Here is a 17,627-nt window from a genome sequence, read left to right on the forward strand (position 1 = left end):
CTGTGGTGGAGTTGGGTGCCAGGGCCCAGGGAGGGGGCACCTTGCCATGTCATGCCCTCTCACCCCTGCCCAGTGCTTTGCCTCGTATGGTGGCCCTTCCCAGCCAGGAGCTCAGCGATTGTCAAAGTGGGTGTGGCCCCTTTGGGACTTGGGTTGGTGGACTCCAAGACCCCGCCCCATTGTAGCTGAGCAGCTCTGGGGGTTTAGACCCCCCTCAACCACACTCTGGGACGATCAGAGTATCCGATATGGAGTGAGGCTTACCTCTGCGGCTGACCTGGACCAAGTGAAGGCTGCATCTGAAAGGATCGCTCACCTCAACTGCTCAAGCAACTGTGCCCAGGTCCTACGGCGGGGTAGAGGGGCGAGGTGAGGGCCCTGTGAGCACACAACCAGGACCACCAGTGTGTACACAGCCATGCGCCCAGAGCTGTGAACGGGCCATGGGGCCAGAGGCTTGGGAGTCCAACTGGGGGGGTGGCTTCATTCTGACCAAAGCAGGCACGGTAGTTCCCACCCTGCTGTCCACTGGCTGCCTCAGAACCTCAGGAAGTTTTTGTACCCATCTGTAGTCCTCCATTTCCTTGGTCTTAAAACCAAGGACTGAAACTGAAGTCACTTCCTCCTAGAAGCCCTCCAGCCCTTCTTACCACTCCACTGTGCTCAAAATTTAATGGTGTGAGGGGGTGTTGCTCTCACCAGACTGGGACTCCCACCCCAGCAGCAAACTGGCGCAGAGCTGCTTTCAGAGAATGTTTGCTGAATGACTGAAGGAGCACCTCACACTCAGCTGGAGGCTGGCATCCTTGGGGCCGGGGTCACTGCCTTTGGGGTCTGAGCAGAGGGCAAGTTATCATCTTCTCCTGATCCCTGCATTCCGGGTACAGGCAGGATGCCGGCGCAGAAGAAGCAGGGGAGTGGGCTGGGCTGCAGTGGCCCAGAGTTCAACTGACCGCACGCTCTTCCTCTGCGCAGAGTTCATCGGGAGAAGGAAGAGCACACAGCGGCCAACAGCGCACGCACCCACCAAGGCGCCCCGGCGGAGCCGCCCCACGGCCGCTCCTCACATGCCCACTCCTAGCGCAGCCCGACCCACGCGGCGACCCGGGGGCCGGAGGCGAGGCGGACGGCGGCGGGGGAGCCTGAGCACGGCGAGCCCCGCGTCCTCGAACGGCGCCGTACGCCTGGTGCGACCCGCGGGCCTGCGCCCGGGCCGCGGACGCGTGGAAGTGTTCGCGGGCGGGCGCTGGGGCACCGTGTGCGACGATGCCTGGGACGCCAAGGCCGCCGCCGTCGTGTGCCGCCAGCTGGGCTTCGCTCACACCGTGCGCGCAGCCAAGCGCGCCGAGTTCGGCGAGGGCCGCTCGCTGCCCATCCTGCTGGACGACGTGCACTGCTCGGGCCGCGAGCGCAGCCTGCTCGAGTGCACGCACGCGGGCGTGGGCACTCACAACTGCGACCACCAGGAGGACGCGGGGGTCGTGTGCAGCCACGAGGACCCCGACCTGTAGGTGGCGGCCCCCCCGCGGGGCCCCTTCCGCCTGTGCGCTGAGGCTCCTGTGAGCGTGTGGTCCATCCGCAGTGCCGTCCTGGGGTGCTGGGCTTCCCAGGCAGTGCAGGGTGTGTGAGTGGCAAGCTCGTGGTCTGTCCCATGTGTTTTCCGTAGACCTGAAGCGTGAGTGTGGTTGTGGTCCGTGTGTGGAAGTGTTTTGTCTTACCTCCAAGTATCCCGAGCAGCAACAGGGACTCAGTGTGGCCACAGGAGCCTGAGGACTGAATAGGGGGCAGACGGGGCTCCTGGCTGCCCTGGCAGAGGCTGGGCAGGCAGACTGAGGAGGGGCGCCGGCCTGGCCTGGCCCTGCCGGAGAGGAAGGCCTCCAGGCAGCTGGAGCAGGGCCCGGGCCGAGGGACCAGCGGACTGGGCTTTCAGAGCGCAGGAAACCAGCGGGACGGCCCCCGGTGGGGCAGGGGAAGGCTCAGTCTCTATCAGCACAATGGGTCCAGCAAGGTCAGGCTGCCCGGGAGGAAGCAAGGCCCCACCTGGGGGAGGGTGTCAGGGGGACTGGATGCCGTGTGAGGGCCATGCTGGGGGAAGCCTTCTGCCCCATGACCCTCCTCACTGGGCCCGTGTCGGGGCTCTGGGCAGGGTGCAGAGCCTCTTTACACCCTGAGGTCTGACTGCCCGCGCTCCTGGCGCGGAAGCCCTCCGCGGGCAGGGAAGAGCTTCCCCCTAGCCATGCTAAGCACTCAGGCCCCCTGGGGTGGTTCTCTACTTTCAAGGTTGTGCCGTGGCCACCCTTCCCCACCTTCTCAGTGAAATTCCAGGGACCCTCTAATTCCCCCAGCCCCACCTGGGCGCTGACCCTGGGCCGTGGTCAGGTGCGTCCATTTTGTCAAGCAGGGCTGCGCTGGCAATGTGACTGTTTACAAACCACCTTCCTGCCTCTTCTTTCTGACCCAGGCCTGCCTGGGGAGGGGGAACAAGGGAGGGAGGGGTTCTGCAGCCTCCCTCTGGCTTTCCAGGTAAAAGGACTGAGGCATAGCAAGGCAGCAGCTCTTACCGGGGCCCAGAGCCTCTGTGATCCTTCTCTCACAAATGTCCCCAGCCCTGGCTCTGAGCTTGGCCCAGTCTTGGCAGGAGAGCGGGGAGAGAGAAATGAGCCACTGAGTAGCGAGGGCAGGATATAGCCAACGTCAACTCAGGGACACACGGGGTGGTGGGGGGATTGGTGAGCTGGCCCAATCCAGTCTGGGGGCTTCCAGGAGGAGGTGATACCTATGTTGAGTCCTGAGAGTTGAGCTGGCACCAGCGGTGGTGTGCCAGGCAGAGGCAACAGCAGGTGCCAGGGCTGGGTGGGGTCACCCAGCAGCTCATTGAAGCTGAGTATAGCATGTGAGGCTGCAAAAGAAAGCTTTAGGGGACACACTCTTGGACTCCTCCTACCTCTATACTAAAGTAGGGTTGCTGGGGGTCCCTGTTGAGTTCACAAACATACCAGATACATTGCAAGCATTTTATGGCACCTACTGACTCATTTAGTCCCCAGGGCAGCCCTATTTTCCTCTCTCCTCGAAGGACGGGGAAACCAAGGTGCACTGAGGTCTAATATGTAAGTTGGAGACACCCAGCCAGAGAGGGAAGAAGCCAAATTCAAACACAAGCAGCCTGACTCTAGAGCCCTCCCATACCCTAACCACTGCACTCCCCAGTCTGAGGACTAAACCGTCAGAGCATCGCTTGGCCCAGGTCTGCCCAGGGTCCCTGTCCAGAGCAGGCTGCATGCCTGGCTGGGAAGAAGCTTGTGAAGACCCTGTGGCCCCCTCTGCTTGGCGAGTGGCTGTGCTGTGAGCCTCCTGCGGGCCTTGGGCCTGGCCTGCCCAGGGTGGCTGAGCCAGCATCTGGACTTCCTGCCTGCCAATGCCCAGGACACAGTGGAATTCCCAACTGTGTTGGGAGCTGGGAGTCCCTTGGTGGGATTGCCAGGCCCAACTCTTCATGGTGCAGACAGGGGAACAAACCCAAGGAGGCTGCTTGCCCCTGGCTTGTCGCTAGGGGGTGCCGAGCTGAGCCCAGAACCCAGGAAGGTTTGGGTGGCACACGAGCTGGCCCTGCCCTGACACCTGCCCTGAGCAGCTGTTCTGCCAGCGGAGGTACTTGACCAGTCGTGGGCTGGTGGTTGGGAAGAGGGGTTCCAGCAGCCTCTGCCTCCTTTCCTGGGGCACCTCCCTGCTCCTCCTCCTGCTTCTTCCCGCCTGCCTGAGGCCCTTTCCTCATTTCATAGAGTGGAGGCAATAATGCCTCAAGACAGGGCCTGAGGGTGGGGCAGACATGGGGGGGAGCACTTCCCGCTGCACCTCAGCACCCTCAACCTGGGGCCACCACCCTTGGCACCCTCCCCCAGGTGAGAGGGTGGTCCAGCCCTGGGCCCCGAGTGTGACTATCATTTGTTGGAGGCAACTGGTGAGTGGGAACCGTGAGGACTCTGCAAGGAGGGGGAGGTTGGGTCAGCAGGGAGAGTCCTGGGTGAGGTCCTGCCCCCCAGCCCCACTCCTTGGGCCTTGCTGGCTGCTCCCCTCACTCCTCCCAGGTGTCACCCCCTCAGGGCCCGGTCAAGGCTGGAACTAGGGCTGGTCCCACAGCGGGACCTGACTCGCCAGACCCTTAGGCAGTAAGAATAATGAGAGCTGACATTGTTGAGTACTTGCTGAGTTGCAGGCATTGTAGTAAACATTTTACAGATGAGTCACTCGTTCAATCCTCTTCTGAACTCTATGAGGCATATGGATGGGGAAGCTGAGGGTTTAAGTTACTTGTTAAGAGTCACACAGCCTATTTAATATTTGAGCCCAGGCCGTGTGTCTCTGGCGCTCAGGCTGTTAGCCTTGGTCATGCTGCGCCACCTCAGGACCCTGAATTTACTGCTACATCCCCTTGGACCCTGTCAGTGTGCAGATGGGGAAACTGAAGTCCAGGGAGGGCAGAGCCACGCACAGACTCCCTGTCCAGTGTTCCTTTCAACCTCTCCAGCTGCTGAGGGAGTACTCACAAATGGCCCCATCCCTCGCCAGCTGCTGAGGGAGTACTCACAAGTGGCCCCATCCCCAGGGACTTCACTCCCACCCTAGAGTCCTCCAAGCTCCTGGGGATGGGGCAGGTACCAGGTAAGCGTCCCTGCTCCCTGCCAGCCTCCGCCTGCACCTCCTCCACTCAAGCCTCCAGCCAGCGGCCAGAATGTTCTCCCAAACTGAACTCTTGGAACACCCAGAGAAGGGCTGCCTCTGCCCAGTGGCACACACCTCACTTCTAGTGCCCTTGGAGCCCAGTGCTGCAGGGGTGGCCCTGTGCCCAGGACTTATTTCCCCAGACCACTTGTTTACCTGCATCCTTCTGGCAAGTCCTACCTGGCCAGGGCCCTGGAGGCCGCCCTGCTCCTTCCACAAGAGGTAAGGTCCTCTCTGTTCCCTACAGCTGCAGTCGGTGGTTGATGCCAAACAAGTTAGCGGTCAACCCCTGACTCCCCAAGGCATCCTTTGTGTTTACATCTTCTGAAGGTTTGACTGAGAGGCACTCGCTGCCTGGGGACCAGAGACCATGGTTCTAGTCCTGGCTGTGTGACCTTGGAAAGGTCATGTAACTTCTCTGAGCCTCTTTGGACAACAGAGGTAATACTAAATCAGCAACCTCATTGGAAGGATAAATAAGGCAGCATTTGCAAATGTGCTTTGACCCTGAAAGAGCAGTTTATCCTTGAGGGGTGATGGCTAGACTTTCAAAGTAGCCAGGATCTTACCAGCCTTGAGTCTGAACAAAAATCACAGATACATATGATAGAATGGTATTAACTAAGCAAAACAAAATTGTAAAATTTCTGTGACATCTTGTGTTTTACGTTTGGTTAAAAGCTTTTGTCGTTTCTTGCCCCCCACAAAAACTGATGTCCAAACAAGCAACAGCTGTGGTCCATGCCTGGCCATTCCCAACTGTCCATGGACAGAAAGCTCGATGCCAGGCTGGTGGTCCATGCTGGCTACTGCCAGCTGCCCAAGCTAGAGTGGGGAGGGGCTTACCGAATGGAGGGACCACCCTTAGATTGGCCATCCTCAAAATGGGTGGAAAATTAGCCCCTTCCCACTAACAGGGAGAACCCCAATTTTCTTGAGGGAGCTCGATCCTCCAACCCCCTGCTAAGAATGAGCATTTATTGAGCCCTTACTGTGTGCCAGATGTGTCGGCTCATTTAATCCTCCCAACAGCCCATAGGCACCCTCGGACATCACTGGCACCCATTTCCAGATGAGGAAACGGATCCCAAGGATACTTAGGTAGCCGGCTTCAGGTCCCGTGGCAGAAGGGGGAGGGGCCTTGGGCGGAGACCCACCCTCCCCAGGGCCCCATCTTTACCCTTCTCTAGGCTCCCCTCTTCTGCCCTGCCAGGCACCCAAGGGAGGGAGGCAGTCCTTCAGAGCCACCCCTTCTGTCTGCATCTTCCCCAGGAATCCTAAGCAAAGCCACTTCCTGCCTGGAGGCCACACCTGTGGTTCTCCAACTTGCGTCTGCCTGAGGTTCACCTGCAGGGATTGTTAAAGCACAGGCTGTTGGGTCCCATGTCCCCTGCAGTTTATGACTTGGGAAGTCTGGGATGGGGCTGAGTCGTGACAGCTCGCAGGTTCCAGGTGCTGCTGCTGGCCTTGGGGCCACCTAGAGAACCATTGTGCAACAGAGATACAACGTGAGCCACATCTGTAATTTAAAATTTCCTGGTAGCATATTAAAAAGGGAAAAAGAAACAGGTGAAAATCTCACTAATATATTTTATTTAATTCAACATATCCAAAATATTGCCATTTCAACAGTAATCAGTATAAGAAATATTTAGATATTTTAAGATTCTTTTTTGGGGGGGTTAAAATCTTTGAAATCGGATGTGTATCTTACACGTACAGCACACCTCGAATTTGGGTGAGCTTTGTTTTACATGCTCTATAGGCACATTTGGCCAGTGGCTACATATTAGCTCAGGTCTAGACCTTCCCAGGGAAGGGGCAGGGGCATGGCTGGGCCCATTTGGTAGCACTCTCTGTCGGTGACTCGCAGTGCTGCCTGTTCAGGAAAAGGGCCTTCAGCCCTCAGGCCTGGGGGTTGGGGTACAGCCTCAATGTATCCCAACCCCAGACCTGTTCGATCTCAATTTCGAAGGCTGAGCCTGGTGTGTACATATTTTAACAACCTCCCCAGGTGATTTAGACAAACCACTAGGTTGAGGGGACTCCTCATTCAGGTAGGGAAACTGAGGCCCAGAAAAGGGAAGGAGGTTGCCCTCAGAGTGCAGGTAGAATGGCAGTTGAAAAATCGTGCGCTGGGAGAGCAGTGAAAGCTGGCTTCTGGGAACCAAGGGAAGGAGTCATAGTCTCTTCCTGGTGAGGCCAAGGAAACTTAAAGGCAAGTGGATATTTAGGCCCAGGAGGTTGAATGGGAGTTTGTTCACCTGGCAACCCGGCTGGGAAGGTGAGGGAGAAAGGAGTCAGGCTTTTTAGGGAGAAGGATCAGAGGGTCCAGGGACCAAGGGCTTGGCAAAAACGAGGGGAGAGTGGCTGGGCCAGGGGGTGGGTGTGGACCGTATGGGGTGTGGTGGGGGGAGACAAAAGCGGGAGTCTTGCTGGCACTGCAGAAAGCTGGCACAGCTTCTGCAGAACTGGGAGGTGAAAGGGTCATTTCTTGTTTGAGGCCGCCCTGGGCCTCTGTGGAAGGGTCCGAACGTGGGCAGCAGGAGTCCCAGCTTGTCACCTGCCACTGCTACCCCCCTCTCCCAGCCTGCAGCATACAGGCAGAAGGCTCAGATAAGGGGGCAACCTGAAGGCCATGTGGAAGTTGGGGAGTTGGTGCCCAGGGGAAGGGAGATTGTTGACCCACCCCAGTGGGTGTTGGCCAAGGGTGACACTAAGCCCACTCCTTTCCTTAGCTCTCGTTGCACAGGCTCCTGTGCACACCTGTAGCCCAATACTGCCTTATGCCAGCAGGTGGGTCCCAGACTGTGGCCAGAATTGTTCAGGATCTGGCCCCACCTTCAAGGAGCCATCACTGGGAAGGGGAAGGGGTGGGGTGGGGGGCAGAGAGACAAGGTAGTGGGGAGCATCAGCCTCGACTGATAACATGCTGTAAACCAGGGAGCCGTTCCACAAATTGTGGATACTAAACACGTCACCTTCACTTTTCCAGCCCACCTGCCAGCCTGCCGGAAGTCCGCACTCACCCCTCAAAATGCCCCAAACCCTGGAGCTTTCACCGGCCTAGGAGGGGGTGCTGTCTGGCTAGCCTCCCGGCAACGCCGATCCTGAGGTCCCTTTGCGCACCTGCGGTGGCTTCTCGGCGCCACACGGTGGCGCGGTGGCAGGCCGGCACCCCGCAGCCTGACCTGGAGGCCGCGCAGCTGTGCACACCTGGCTGCCCGATCTGCACAGGCTCCGGTGACCCGGAGGGCAGAAAGGCCGCCTCCTCCATGCGGGGCCCGGCTCTTAAAGCTCAGCCTGCTCGGCACCTGGCATCCCATAGACCTATGGCAGCCACTGGTTACTGTCCCTGGCTGTACCTGGGAAGCGGGGTACACGGTTCTCCGATCCATGACTATCCGGGACTGGCCTACGAGTGTCATAGGAGTTTGGCCTCGTCTCAGAACCCAGCGGCATCTAAACTCTCAGCTCGAGCCTCTTTACATGCAAGTGGGCTCACTTGGCATCTCGCCTGCCCCTCCCGAGCCTCTGCTCTCATTTCAGATGGGCCCTGGGAACTGAAAAGCTCAGAATTGGCTGCTTCAGCCTTTCTTCCCCCAAGTGGGCAAGGAATGGAAGAGAATCACATGGGGGGGGGGGGGAGCGAAGAGTCGGTTATTATTTCAAAACTATCCCTGGCCACCCGAGTACATTTCTCGCCTTCCCGTGAGGGCGGCCGTCCGTGCCGGGTCTTGGACCCACTCCAACTCCGGCTGGCTCTGGGAGGTCCCCGAGACTCCCGGAACACCGGACGGCGGCCGCTAGTCTAGACGTGCGCTCTTCGCTCCGCAGGCACAGCGCCTAGAAGAGGCAGTCCCTCCTCCTGCCGGAGTCGTCGCGAGCACGCAGCGCTGGGCGCGGACTGGCCGGGCAGGGAAGGCGCCCAGGGGAAAGTCGCCTTGGGGCCTGGGGTTTCCGGGCGAGGTGTGGGAACGGTCGGCCTGATGCAGGAATTGAGGGGCTAGGAGGGGGTCCCCAGGAAGAATTTGGGGAGAAAGGAAGGGGCCTAGGGCCGCCCACGGAGAATCGCCCTGATTTGGAGGCCCGGAGGCAGGCGGAGCCAACCCGCAGGCATCCAGAGACCGAGGCTAGGTTGCCAACGACAACACGTGCTGGGCGGAGCAGCTTTTGGGGAGGAGCCTGAGGGCTGGGGCGGAGCCTGAGGGGGCGGGGCGGTGCCGAGACGCGGAGTCTCAGCCAGAAGCGGAATTGTAATTGGCGGAGACTGCATGCTCTGGGCGGGGCGTTGAGGTTGGGGCGGGGAGTGGGGCGGGGCATAGGCAGGACCTGCGAGCTGGAGCCGGAGGCGGAGACGTGGTTGGCGGGGAGCGCGAGCTCTGGGCGGGATCGGGGCGGGAGGGGGCGGAGCCGAGAGGGCGGGGGCGGAGCCGAGCGGGCGGGGGCGGTGCTGGGTCGCGCCGGGCCTGGGGCCGAGGCGGCGCTCGGCTCTGACAGCTGGGTCGGCTTGCGGCCTCCCGCCCCCTCGGCGCTCGGCCCCGACCCCGGCCCGGCCCGCCCCGGAGCCATGAGCCCTGGGCTGCTGCTGCTCGGCAGCGCCGTCCTGCTCGCCTTCGGCCTTTGCTGCACCTTCGTGCATCGCGCTCGCAGCCGCTACGAGCACATCCCCGGGCCGCCGCGGCCCAGGTGAGCCGGGGGTTGGCGGCGGGGGCCCGGATGGGCGCTTGATCGATGGGGGGCGGGGGCGGGGGCCCGCGTCCAGCGGACGTCGGTGCCAGAGGTCGAGTCGCACCTTTTGCGCGCGGCCACCTAGGAATAGCGGCCAGGAAAAGGGCGCTAACTATTCTTAGTAACAAATTACTCACAGCGGCAGCGGCTGTTCCGGCGCCCACCGCACTCGGCTGGGCCCGACAGACGTGATGGCCGCGACAGCGCTGTCAGGTAGGCGCTATTGTTACCCCATCGCACAGACCAGGAGACTGAGGCGCGCGGAGGCGAAGTCACCTGCCCAAGGTCACACGGCTGATAAGCTTCGATTTAAACCCAGGTCGGCCTGGCTGCCAAGTAGATGCTCTTAACTTTGGGACTTCAGGGTCACTCACCCTGGATGGGTATCCTGTGCTTTGGCCACATTCCTTTTTGTTTCAGTCTCTGTTCTGGCATCGAATTTTGTCTTCCCCTTAGCACTTCCATTCTATTCTTGCCCCTCTCCCTGGCCTACCTCCCCCAGCCAGAATTACCTTTCTGAAGCTTAAATCAGATGTGTCATTTCCTTGCTCGTGGGCTTCCCATGACTTTGGCGCTTTACATCCAATTCTAAATTAAATTCACCCCGTAGCCGGCAAGGCCCCTCTGAACCCTGGGAACCCACCCTGTACTGCTCTCTTCTCTCTTTCTTACTTGCTGCTGCTGCCCCCAGTCTTTCTGCCCTTCACCCAGCTGATCATAGCTGTTCCTGAAACTGGAATCCCTTCTCTCAAACCATGGCTTTCTCCTCTCATCATCTCAAACAGTCCTTCCTTTTCTGCCCAGCAGCAAACTACTATGGTGGTGTGCCCTTGCACTCCTTCCTAGTACTTATTGCCCCAAAGTTACCTTCTTTCCACCTGCTGTCTTAGTCACCTGCTGATGGTCTGTCTCTCCCCCTTAGAATGTGAGCCCCAGGGGGCCAGGGATGCCATGTGTTCGTCTGTGTACCCCGCTGCCTGGCATGTTGCAGATGCTCAATAAATATTTGTTGAATGATTGAATAAACATTGGTATTAGACACACTTTTTAAAACCTCAGGACATGAATGTTCTGGAAGGCACCCACCTCCAGCATGCACCAGATGCATTGGCTTTAGGAGCCCGAATCCCTTTTTGGTGGTTTGGGATGGATCTCTGTGACTGGTGACATGAGGAGGCAGCTGTTGTCCTCCCTGGATCTCTGTCCTCCTGGTGCCCCCTCCCATTTTAGGGTCTTCCCAACCCCTCGCCCAGCAGCCCTGCCTTCCACTTTGCCTAGCCAGCTTTTCCCCAGGCTTCCAGGCATGGCTTAAATATTAATTCCTCATAGAAGTCCTTCCTAGCCTCACCCCTGTATATATTATGCTCATTTCATGAGCCCTTAAGTCGCCATGTAATTCTCCTTCACAGCAGAATGGTAATTGGGGAATTATTTGTGCAACCTCTTGTTAAGTGTCTGTCTCTCCCATGGGGCTGGCGTATGTCTTGTTCGCTGCTGTATACCCTGCATCCAGCACACCCCCTGCCACATACAGGGTGGACACTCGAGAAACAGTGATTCATAGTTGAACGGTGGGACTGTCCCACAAGTTCTGTACACACATCATTGTCCTTCCGAGTTTCCAAGTCAGCCATCAACAACAAGACTCATGACTCCTTGGCCTTCTCGGAAACCCAAAGGCTTCACCCACCTTCAGCCTGGTTGGGTGTGTCAAGAGGCAACAGAACTTAAATCAAGCCCCTCTCCCAACATCTTGTTTTTTTTTTAATGAGATGTAACTCACATACCATACAATTCACCCTTTTAAAATATACAGTTCAGTGGTTTTAGTATGTTCACAGAGTTGCACAACCAACACCACTATATAATTCCAGAACATTTCATCATTCATCAGATAAATCCCCTACCTTTAGCACTCACTCCCCGATCTGCCCTTGCTCCAGGTCTGACAACCTCTAACCTCCTTTCTGTCCCTGTGGATTTGCCTGTTCTGGACATTTCATATAAATGGAATCATACAATGTGTGGTCTTTTGTGTCTGGCTTCTTTCGCTTAACATAGTGTTTGCAAGGTGCATCCATGTTGTTGCATGTATCAGTACTTCATTCCTTTTTATGGCTGGGTTTTCCACAAATCTGACACCACAGAGTCGACATGTGACCCAGAGGTGCGTGGGGTGGAAGCGGGATGGGAAGATGCTGGCTGTAATTGTGGGCTCTTTATTCTAAGGAGGCGAAGTGAACTGTGCGTACGCAAAAAGGTTGGGGATTAAAAATTGGTTGATGGTCAAATACAAAACCATGTTAACTGAACATTCTGGGGTCTGTCCTAGCACAAACCAGATGCTTTGGCATTAAATGCTTGAGTTCTCAAACTGTGACCGGCCACACCATGGTAGACAAGAGATCTGTGTATCGAGTCTGCTCTCGTGGCTTTTGCCCCTTGGTGCTTTGGGGCAATGGGCAGCAGCTGTGTCCCTCCCACACCTTTCATCTTCCTGACTCTGCTGGAGTCATCAGGTGGCCCTCTGCTCAAGGGTTGCCCTCCTTTAGCACCCCGCTTCTGTACTCCCACACAGATTGCCTCCGTGCGATCTGCCTTTTTACGACATCTATTGTAATGATCCGTGTAATAGCCGAAAACTCAGACCCAGTAGGAACACTTGTGGCTTCTTCGTTTCTTTGTGACTGATCTAGACTTCCACATCAGCCCCCACTCTGCTGGAAGTGTTGGGTGGACGATGAACTTGACAATGAAAGGCATCTCTCTCTCAGTTTGTATTTCATTTGGAATAAAGTTTTCCTATTCTACTCCTGGGCAGCACTGGGTCCCTCCTCCCACTCCTACTTGCCCGGATGCTGGGGACAGGGGCTGTCCAGCCAGGAGCCTACCCAGTGGTTCCTGGTAAGGGTGGAGACCCACTGCTGCTTCTGTTGGCCACCACATTCAGTGGACCCTGGGTGCCCCCCCAAGCACTCCCCACCCCCTTCTCCAGCATGAGGTACAATCACACACTCTCGCCCTCATGCCTTAGAGGGTAACCTACCCCACAGCCTTTGTATGGGCTCCCGTCTTCCCTTGGGGGAGCCTCGCAGTGGGCTTCTGGGTGACCTCTGCCCCAGTTATCATCCAGGGCTTTCTTGTCCATAGGAAACCTTGCATTTCCACTGGGCCAGGAAACTGGATGGGTTGGGGTAGAGGGGACATGGAAATTTTTGCCCACCCCTCTCTTCCTGGACTGTTCTGCCATGTCCAATCTACCCCCTGGGGTGTGCCAGGTGGGCTTCTGTCTGCCCAGGATGCTGAGACATTAGTTCCAGCGCTCCCTGACCCTGCCAGCCTTACCTGCTTACTCCTAACATCTGTCCTCCTTCTAACACCTGGTCATCCCCTTTGGTCTTCTCCTCCCCAGCACCTCCTGCAGGACAGGAAGGACTGGATTTTAGTCCCCTTTCTTGCCTGGCAGTGGGGACCTCTCGCCCCTCTGTGCTATCTGCCTTTTGATGTGGCACTCACCTGCCCCCTTGATGGTGGACCCCAGTGGTTAGGGGGGAGGCACTGGGGTCAGACAGGCCTGGGGAATGTGCCAGACTCTACCCACAGTTGGGTGACTCAAAACAGAACATTCTCCCCAAACGTGCAGATCGCAGGAGTGATTATTCTGGAAACAGAGGTATGCTGTCCCTGGCCCATCTTTCTGCAGGGGGCCTCAGGCTGCCTGGAGGTCTCACCACCTTCCCCCTCCATCCTTACTCACAGCTTTTATTCTTACCTCCTACTTCCCCCAGCAAACACAGAGGACTTCTTTCACCAGCTCCTGCCACAGCGGCCCCCACCCCACCCCTGGCCCGTGCGCGTGGTCACTGGGCTCCTAGCCAGGGGCCCCCTGCTCGGCGACGCTGCTCCAGCACCTCTCCCTGCCTCCCACGCCATCGGTTTTCCTTCTCTTCTGCATCATTCCCATTTTTAATAGGATATACTGTAAGAATTCACAGTTTAAAAACTAGATCTGTGCTTCACCCCCTTGCCGTCCTCCAGCTGCTGTCTCCACATCCTGGTACAGCAAACTCCTCAGAAGACTTTCCCTGTCTGCCTGCCGCTCCTCCCTCCCATTTCCTCCTGAGCCCTCCGCCCCAGCTGGCTTTGACCCCTACAGCCACACCAGCCTGCTTTGCTCTGGTCTCCGCTTACCTGGGCCCTCGGCAGCCTGTGGCTCAGCGGGGGCGTCCTCCTCCTCCTCCTCCTCCTCCCCCTTCCTCCCTGGCTGCACCTGCTCAGTCTCCCTGGCTGCCTGAGCCCTCGATGGTGGCAGGGCCCTGGATCTTTGCCCCCTTGCAGTCTCATCCAGTCCCTGGACTTTCACATACACTTCTCTAGCCTGGGACCACCCCCAGCCCCCAACCCTGGTTGTAGGTATCCACTTCCAGCTCCACAGTCCCTTTGCATGTCAGACAAGCCTCACAAACGTTAAGTCCAAATCTAAGCTCCTAACTTAACCTGCTTGTCTCAGGTTGGTTCCCCAGAAGCCCACCCTGAGACAGGTCTAAGAGTTAGTAGTTCGTTAGGGGATGATGCCAGGTTGGCGGGCAGGTGGGGAGTGAAACAGAGAAGGCAGATGAGAAAGCTATAAAGCAAGCTGCGTCTGCGGGCATTTGAGGTGCATCTCCCTGGGAACCCCCAGAGGCCAGAGTAGAACCCAGGCCTCAGGGCTACCTCCCTTCCCCAGGGGTGAGGGAGCTGGAGTCGTCAGTTGGGGCTGCACCCTCAGGCCCATCTGTCCCAGGGGAAGTGGCAGGTGGGCCCTGGAAGCCTGGCCTGTCTGCACGAATGAGTCAAGCAGGGGAGGGCATGGCGGTCCTCACCACCCCAGAGAAGCTCCTCCTCAGTCCTTCCCATCCTGTAAATAGTGGCTCCATCTGTCCCCCAGTTGACTGGGTCAAAAGCTTCAGGGCATCCTTGATGCCAATCTCACCCCCCAAGTCCTGTTGGCTCCACCTTCAAAATGCACCCAGAATCTGGCTGCTTCTGGTCACCCTGCCCAGCCCTGACCCGAGCCCGTCTCACCTCTCCCGGGGTGATTGTCAAGCACCCAACTGGTGGCCCTGCGCCTCTGCTGGCCCCTCGGTTTACTCTCAGCCCAGCGGCCAGAGTGCTGCATTTACACCTGAGGCAGATCCCATCACGGCTCTGCTCAGAAATGCTCAGTGGTCCCCAGCTCATCGAGGTCAAAGCAAAAGGCTTTACAGCAGTCCACAAGGCCCTCACCTGGGTGGCCCCATCTGTTGTCACTTCCCCCTCACCTATTCTTCTCCAGCCTTGTCAGCCTTCTTGTTCTTGGATGTATCCAGCATTCTCCTACCTCAGGGCCTTTGCACCTGGAATGCTGTACCCCCCGATACCTGCGTGGCCAAGCCGCCCTCTTCTCGCAGGTGGCAGCTCACGTGTCAGCTTCTCTGAAGCGCGTTCCCTCACCTGCGTGGATAGAATGGCCCCACCCCCACCGCCACCCCCAGCGCTTCTTATCCCCTTGTTCTCTTCTGCTCTTCTCCCACTGCTCTCTGACATCGCATTTATGCTATTTGATTTTATTCACCATATTCCCCACCCCCACCCCCACACAAGAGAATATGAATTCCATGACCTAGAAAGCTCAAATTGCAGTTTCGTTGTCACCCATTCTGGACGCTGCAGTGAGCTTGAGTGGAATGAAGTCATGCGGGAGGCAGGAAGTCACAGGCACCTTGAAGCATGCTTCAAGGTGACGACCCGATGATCACACTGCAGACTCAGCATCTCCAAACCATCCCCTGGAGAGCAGGACTTTGGGGCGCCCTGGTACCAGCTGTGCCACATGGGCTGCACTACTTGTACCATAGGCTCATCACAGACTCCGGGTGCCGCGGGAGGATGAGGTGCGGTGAGGCTGAGTGTGGGACCTGGCGCGTAGCAGGTGGTAATGAATACCGAGAAGTAATTGCCACTTTGTATATACCGAGCACTTTCCATGTGCCGGCTCCGGACCTGTGCCCCGGGGAGATGGCGCGGAATGAAAGGAGACCTCTGGAGCGGGTCAGACCTGGGTTTGATCCTGACTCATTTTCTTACTGGCTGATGACCCTGAGCCATGCTCGTGCCTCAGTTCTCCCATCTGTGAAGTGGGCCTAATAACGCTAACCTTCTGGGCTTCCGTGGGAAAGGGAGAATTCTGTAATGCTGGTGTCTGGTGATCCTAACGTTTCCCGTTTCTTCCAGTTTCCTTCTAGGACACCTGCCCTACTTTTGGAAAAAGGATGAGGTTTGTGGCCGCACACTGCAAGATGTGTTTTTGGATTGGTGGGTTCTGACTTGTCTTTCATTGTGCTTTCCCCAGGGCCCTCATGGGGAAGTTCCCCTCCATCCAGCACCCCCCGCCCTGACCTCTGCACCCTGGGCTCCAGTTACCCCCTGAGTGGAGGGAGAGGCAGGTGAGGCTGGTCCCAAAGCCAGGATCTGCCTTTCACCAGCTGTGCGGTCTTAGACCAACCACCAGAAGCTCCCTGGACATCAGTTTCCACCTGTAGGGGAACCCAGTAGACTAGATAACAGTGTGACTAGATAACGGTCACGCTTAGGGGTGGTGCTTTACTCTTTTCAGAACATTTTTATGGACATGATATTGTTTGATTCCCAGGACAGTCTTTTGGGCAGTCAGAGGAGGGAGGCAGAAATCTAATTTATGGATGTAGAAAGTGAGGCCTGGTGGGGGCCACATCTTAGTAGTGAGTCAGCAGCAGCCCCTGGGCCCAGCATGGAGCTCTCTTGTGGCCTGAGTCCCCTCTTGGGTTGGGACACTTCCTTTTCTCTAGCTGGGCCCAGGTGATGGTGTTCCCTGTTTCTAGGGCTAAGAAGTATGGACCCGTCGTGCGGGTCAACGTCTTCCACAAAACTTCGGTCATCGTCACAAGCCCTGAGTCGGTGAAGGTAGGAGGAAAAAGAGCGGTTTCCACTGGAAGGTCCCTCACCTTCCCTGGGTAGGAAAGTGAAGCCCAGCCCCAGGGGCGTGTGGAGGAATGTTCCAGAGCCAAATTCATTTGGTCAGGCTTTCTAAGGATCCAAAAGGAAGAGGCATCTTTCACTCTGACCCACCACCGTTTGGAGTGCATCTAAAAGTAGAGCTGTTTGACGTGGAGAGCAAGTGGGAACGGTTTGGAGTCCATCTGGGTGGGGACTCTTGCTTTAATTTCTCTCTCTCAGCCTTAATTCCCTCTTGTGTGAGAAGGAAATTGTAATGCCCACCTCCCAGGGCGACAATGAGAGTTAATCACTGATTAATTTAGCAAATGAAGTGTCAAGAGAGATGTAAACAGTGCCTGCTATGCATCACGTACTGTTCCATGTTCAATTATGTACCTATTTAATCCTCATCGTTACTAGTACCTATTTTAGAAATGAGGAAACTGGGGCACAGAAAGGCAAAGTGGGAATTGAACTCAAGCAATTTGGTTCCAAAGGTTGTATTCTCACCCTGTATGCTACACTGCCTCTGGGGTGACATGTGCAGGACAGGGTCTTCTGTGTAGGTGCTAACATGGGTGTCAGATCTTCTACTTTGGAGTTGACTCAAATCTGGGCTCTGCCACCAACTGACTGTGAGACCTCAGACAACCTACTCATTCTGAGCCTCAGTTTCCTCATCTTAAAATAGGGATGATGCCCCTCTTACTGGGAGATCTTAATAATGGAACTGGAATAATGTACATGGGCCATCTACCCTGGTTTCTGGCACACAGTAGGTGCTCAATCTATGATGGAGCTGTTATTTCCACAGTGGGTACTCAGCACATGTTGGGGTGATTCTCTGCATGGGGGGCAGGTGACCGTGATGACCCTGAGAAGGACAAAATACCTTTCAGGGTCCAGGTGGAGTGACAAGTTGAACAACTATGGTATCTAACAATATTTTTTAAATAATTAAAAAAAAATCAATTTCAAACAGAGACACTTTAAGATTTTTTAAAGTATGCTACCAAAAACCATGCAAAATCCAGGTGGGAGACTAGGTTCAATTCCTGGACCATACACGGCTCTCCTCCCGCCCCCCCCCCCCAAAAAAAAAACATACAAAAGGACTTTCATGCTTCATGAAAAAGGAAATTTAGATAGATACGTTAATATGGTAAATTACATTGATATTC

The 17,627-nt window shown here is 56.7% G+C and overlaps 2 protein-coding genes across 2 annotated transcripts in view; both read left to right on the top strand.

The window, feature by feature from the left end:
- Positions 1–7,569, top strand: part of HHIPL1 (HHIP like 1) — a 30,946-nt gene extending 23,377 nt beyond the window's left edge. The window contains exon 9 of the mRNA XM_077123510.1: positions 976–7,569. Within this exon, the coding sequence (XP_076979625.1) occupies positions 976–1,511 (536 nt within the window). The 3' untranslated portion in view covers positions 1,512–7,569. The remainder of the gene's footprint in view (positions 1–975) is intronic.
- A 1,723-nt stretch (positions 7,570–9,292) lies between these two features.
- CYP46A1 (cytochrome P450 family 46 subfamily A member 1) overlaps positions 9,293–17,627 on the top strand; it is a 50,285-nt gene continuing 41,950 nt past the window's right edge. The window contains exons 1-3 of the mRNA XM_077123511.1: positions 9,293–9,411; positions 15,706–15,786; positions 16,332–16,413. Coding sequence (XP_076979626.1) covers positions 9,293–9,411; positions 15,706–15,786; positions 16,332–16,413 — 282 coding nt within the window. The remainder of the gene's footprint in view (positions 9,412–15,705; positions 15,787–16,331; positions 16,414–17,627) is intronic.

Source organism: Tamandua tetradactyla, chromosome 12 (genome assembly GCF_023851605.1).
Source record: "Tamandua tetradactyla isolate mTamTet1 chromosome 12, mTamTet1.pri, whole genome shotgun sequence".
NCBI classification, from domain to species: Eukaryota; Metazoa; Chordata; class Mammalia; order Pilosa; family Myrmecophagidae; genus Tamandua; species Tamandua tetradactyla.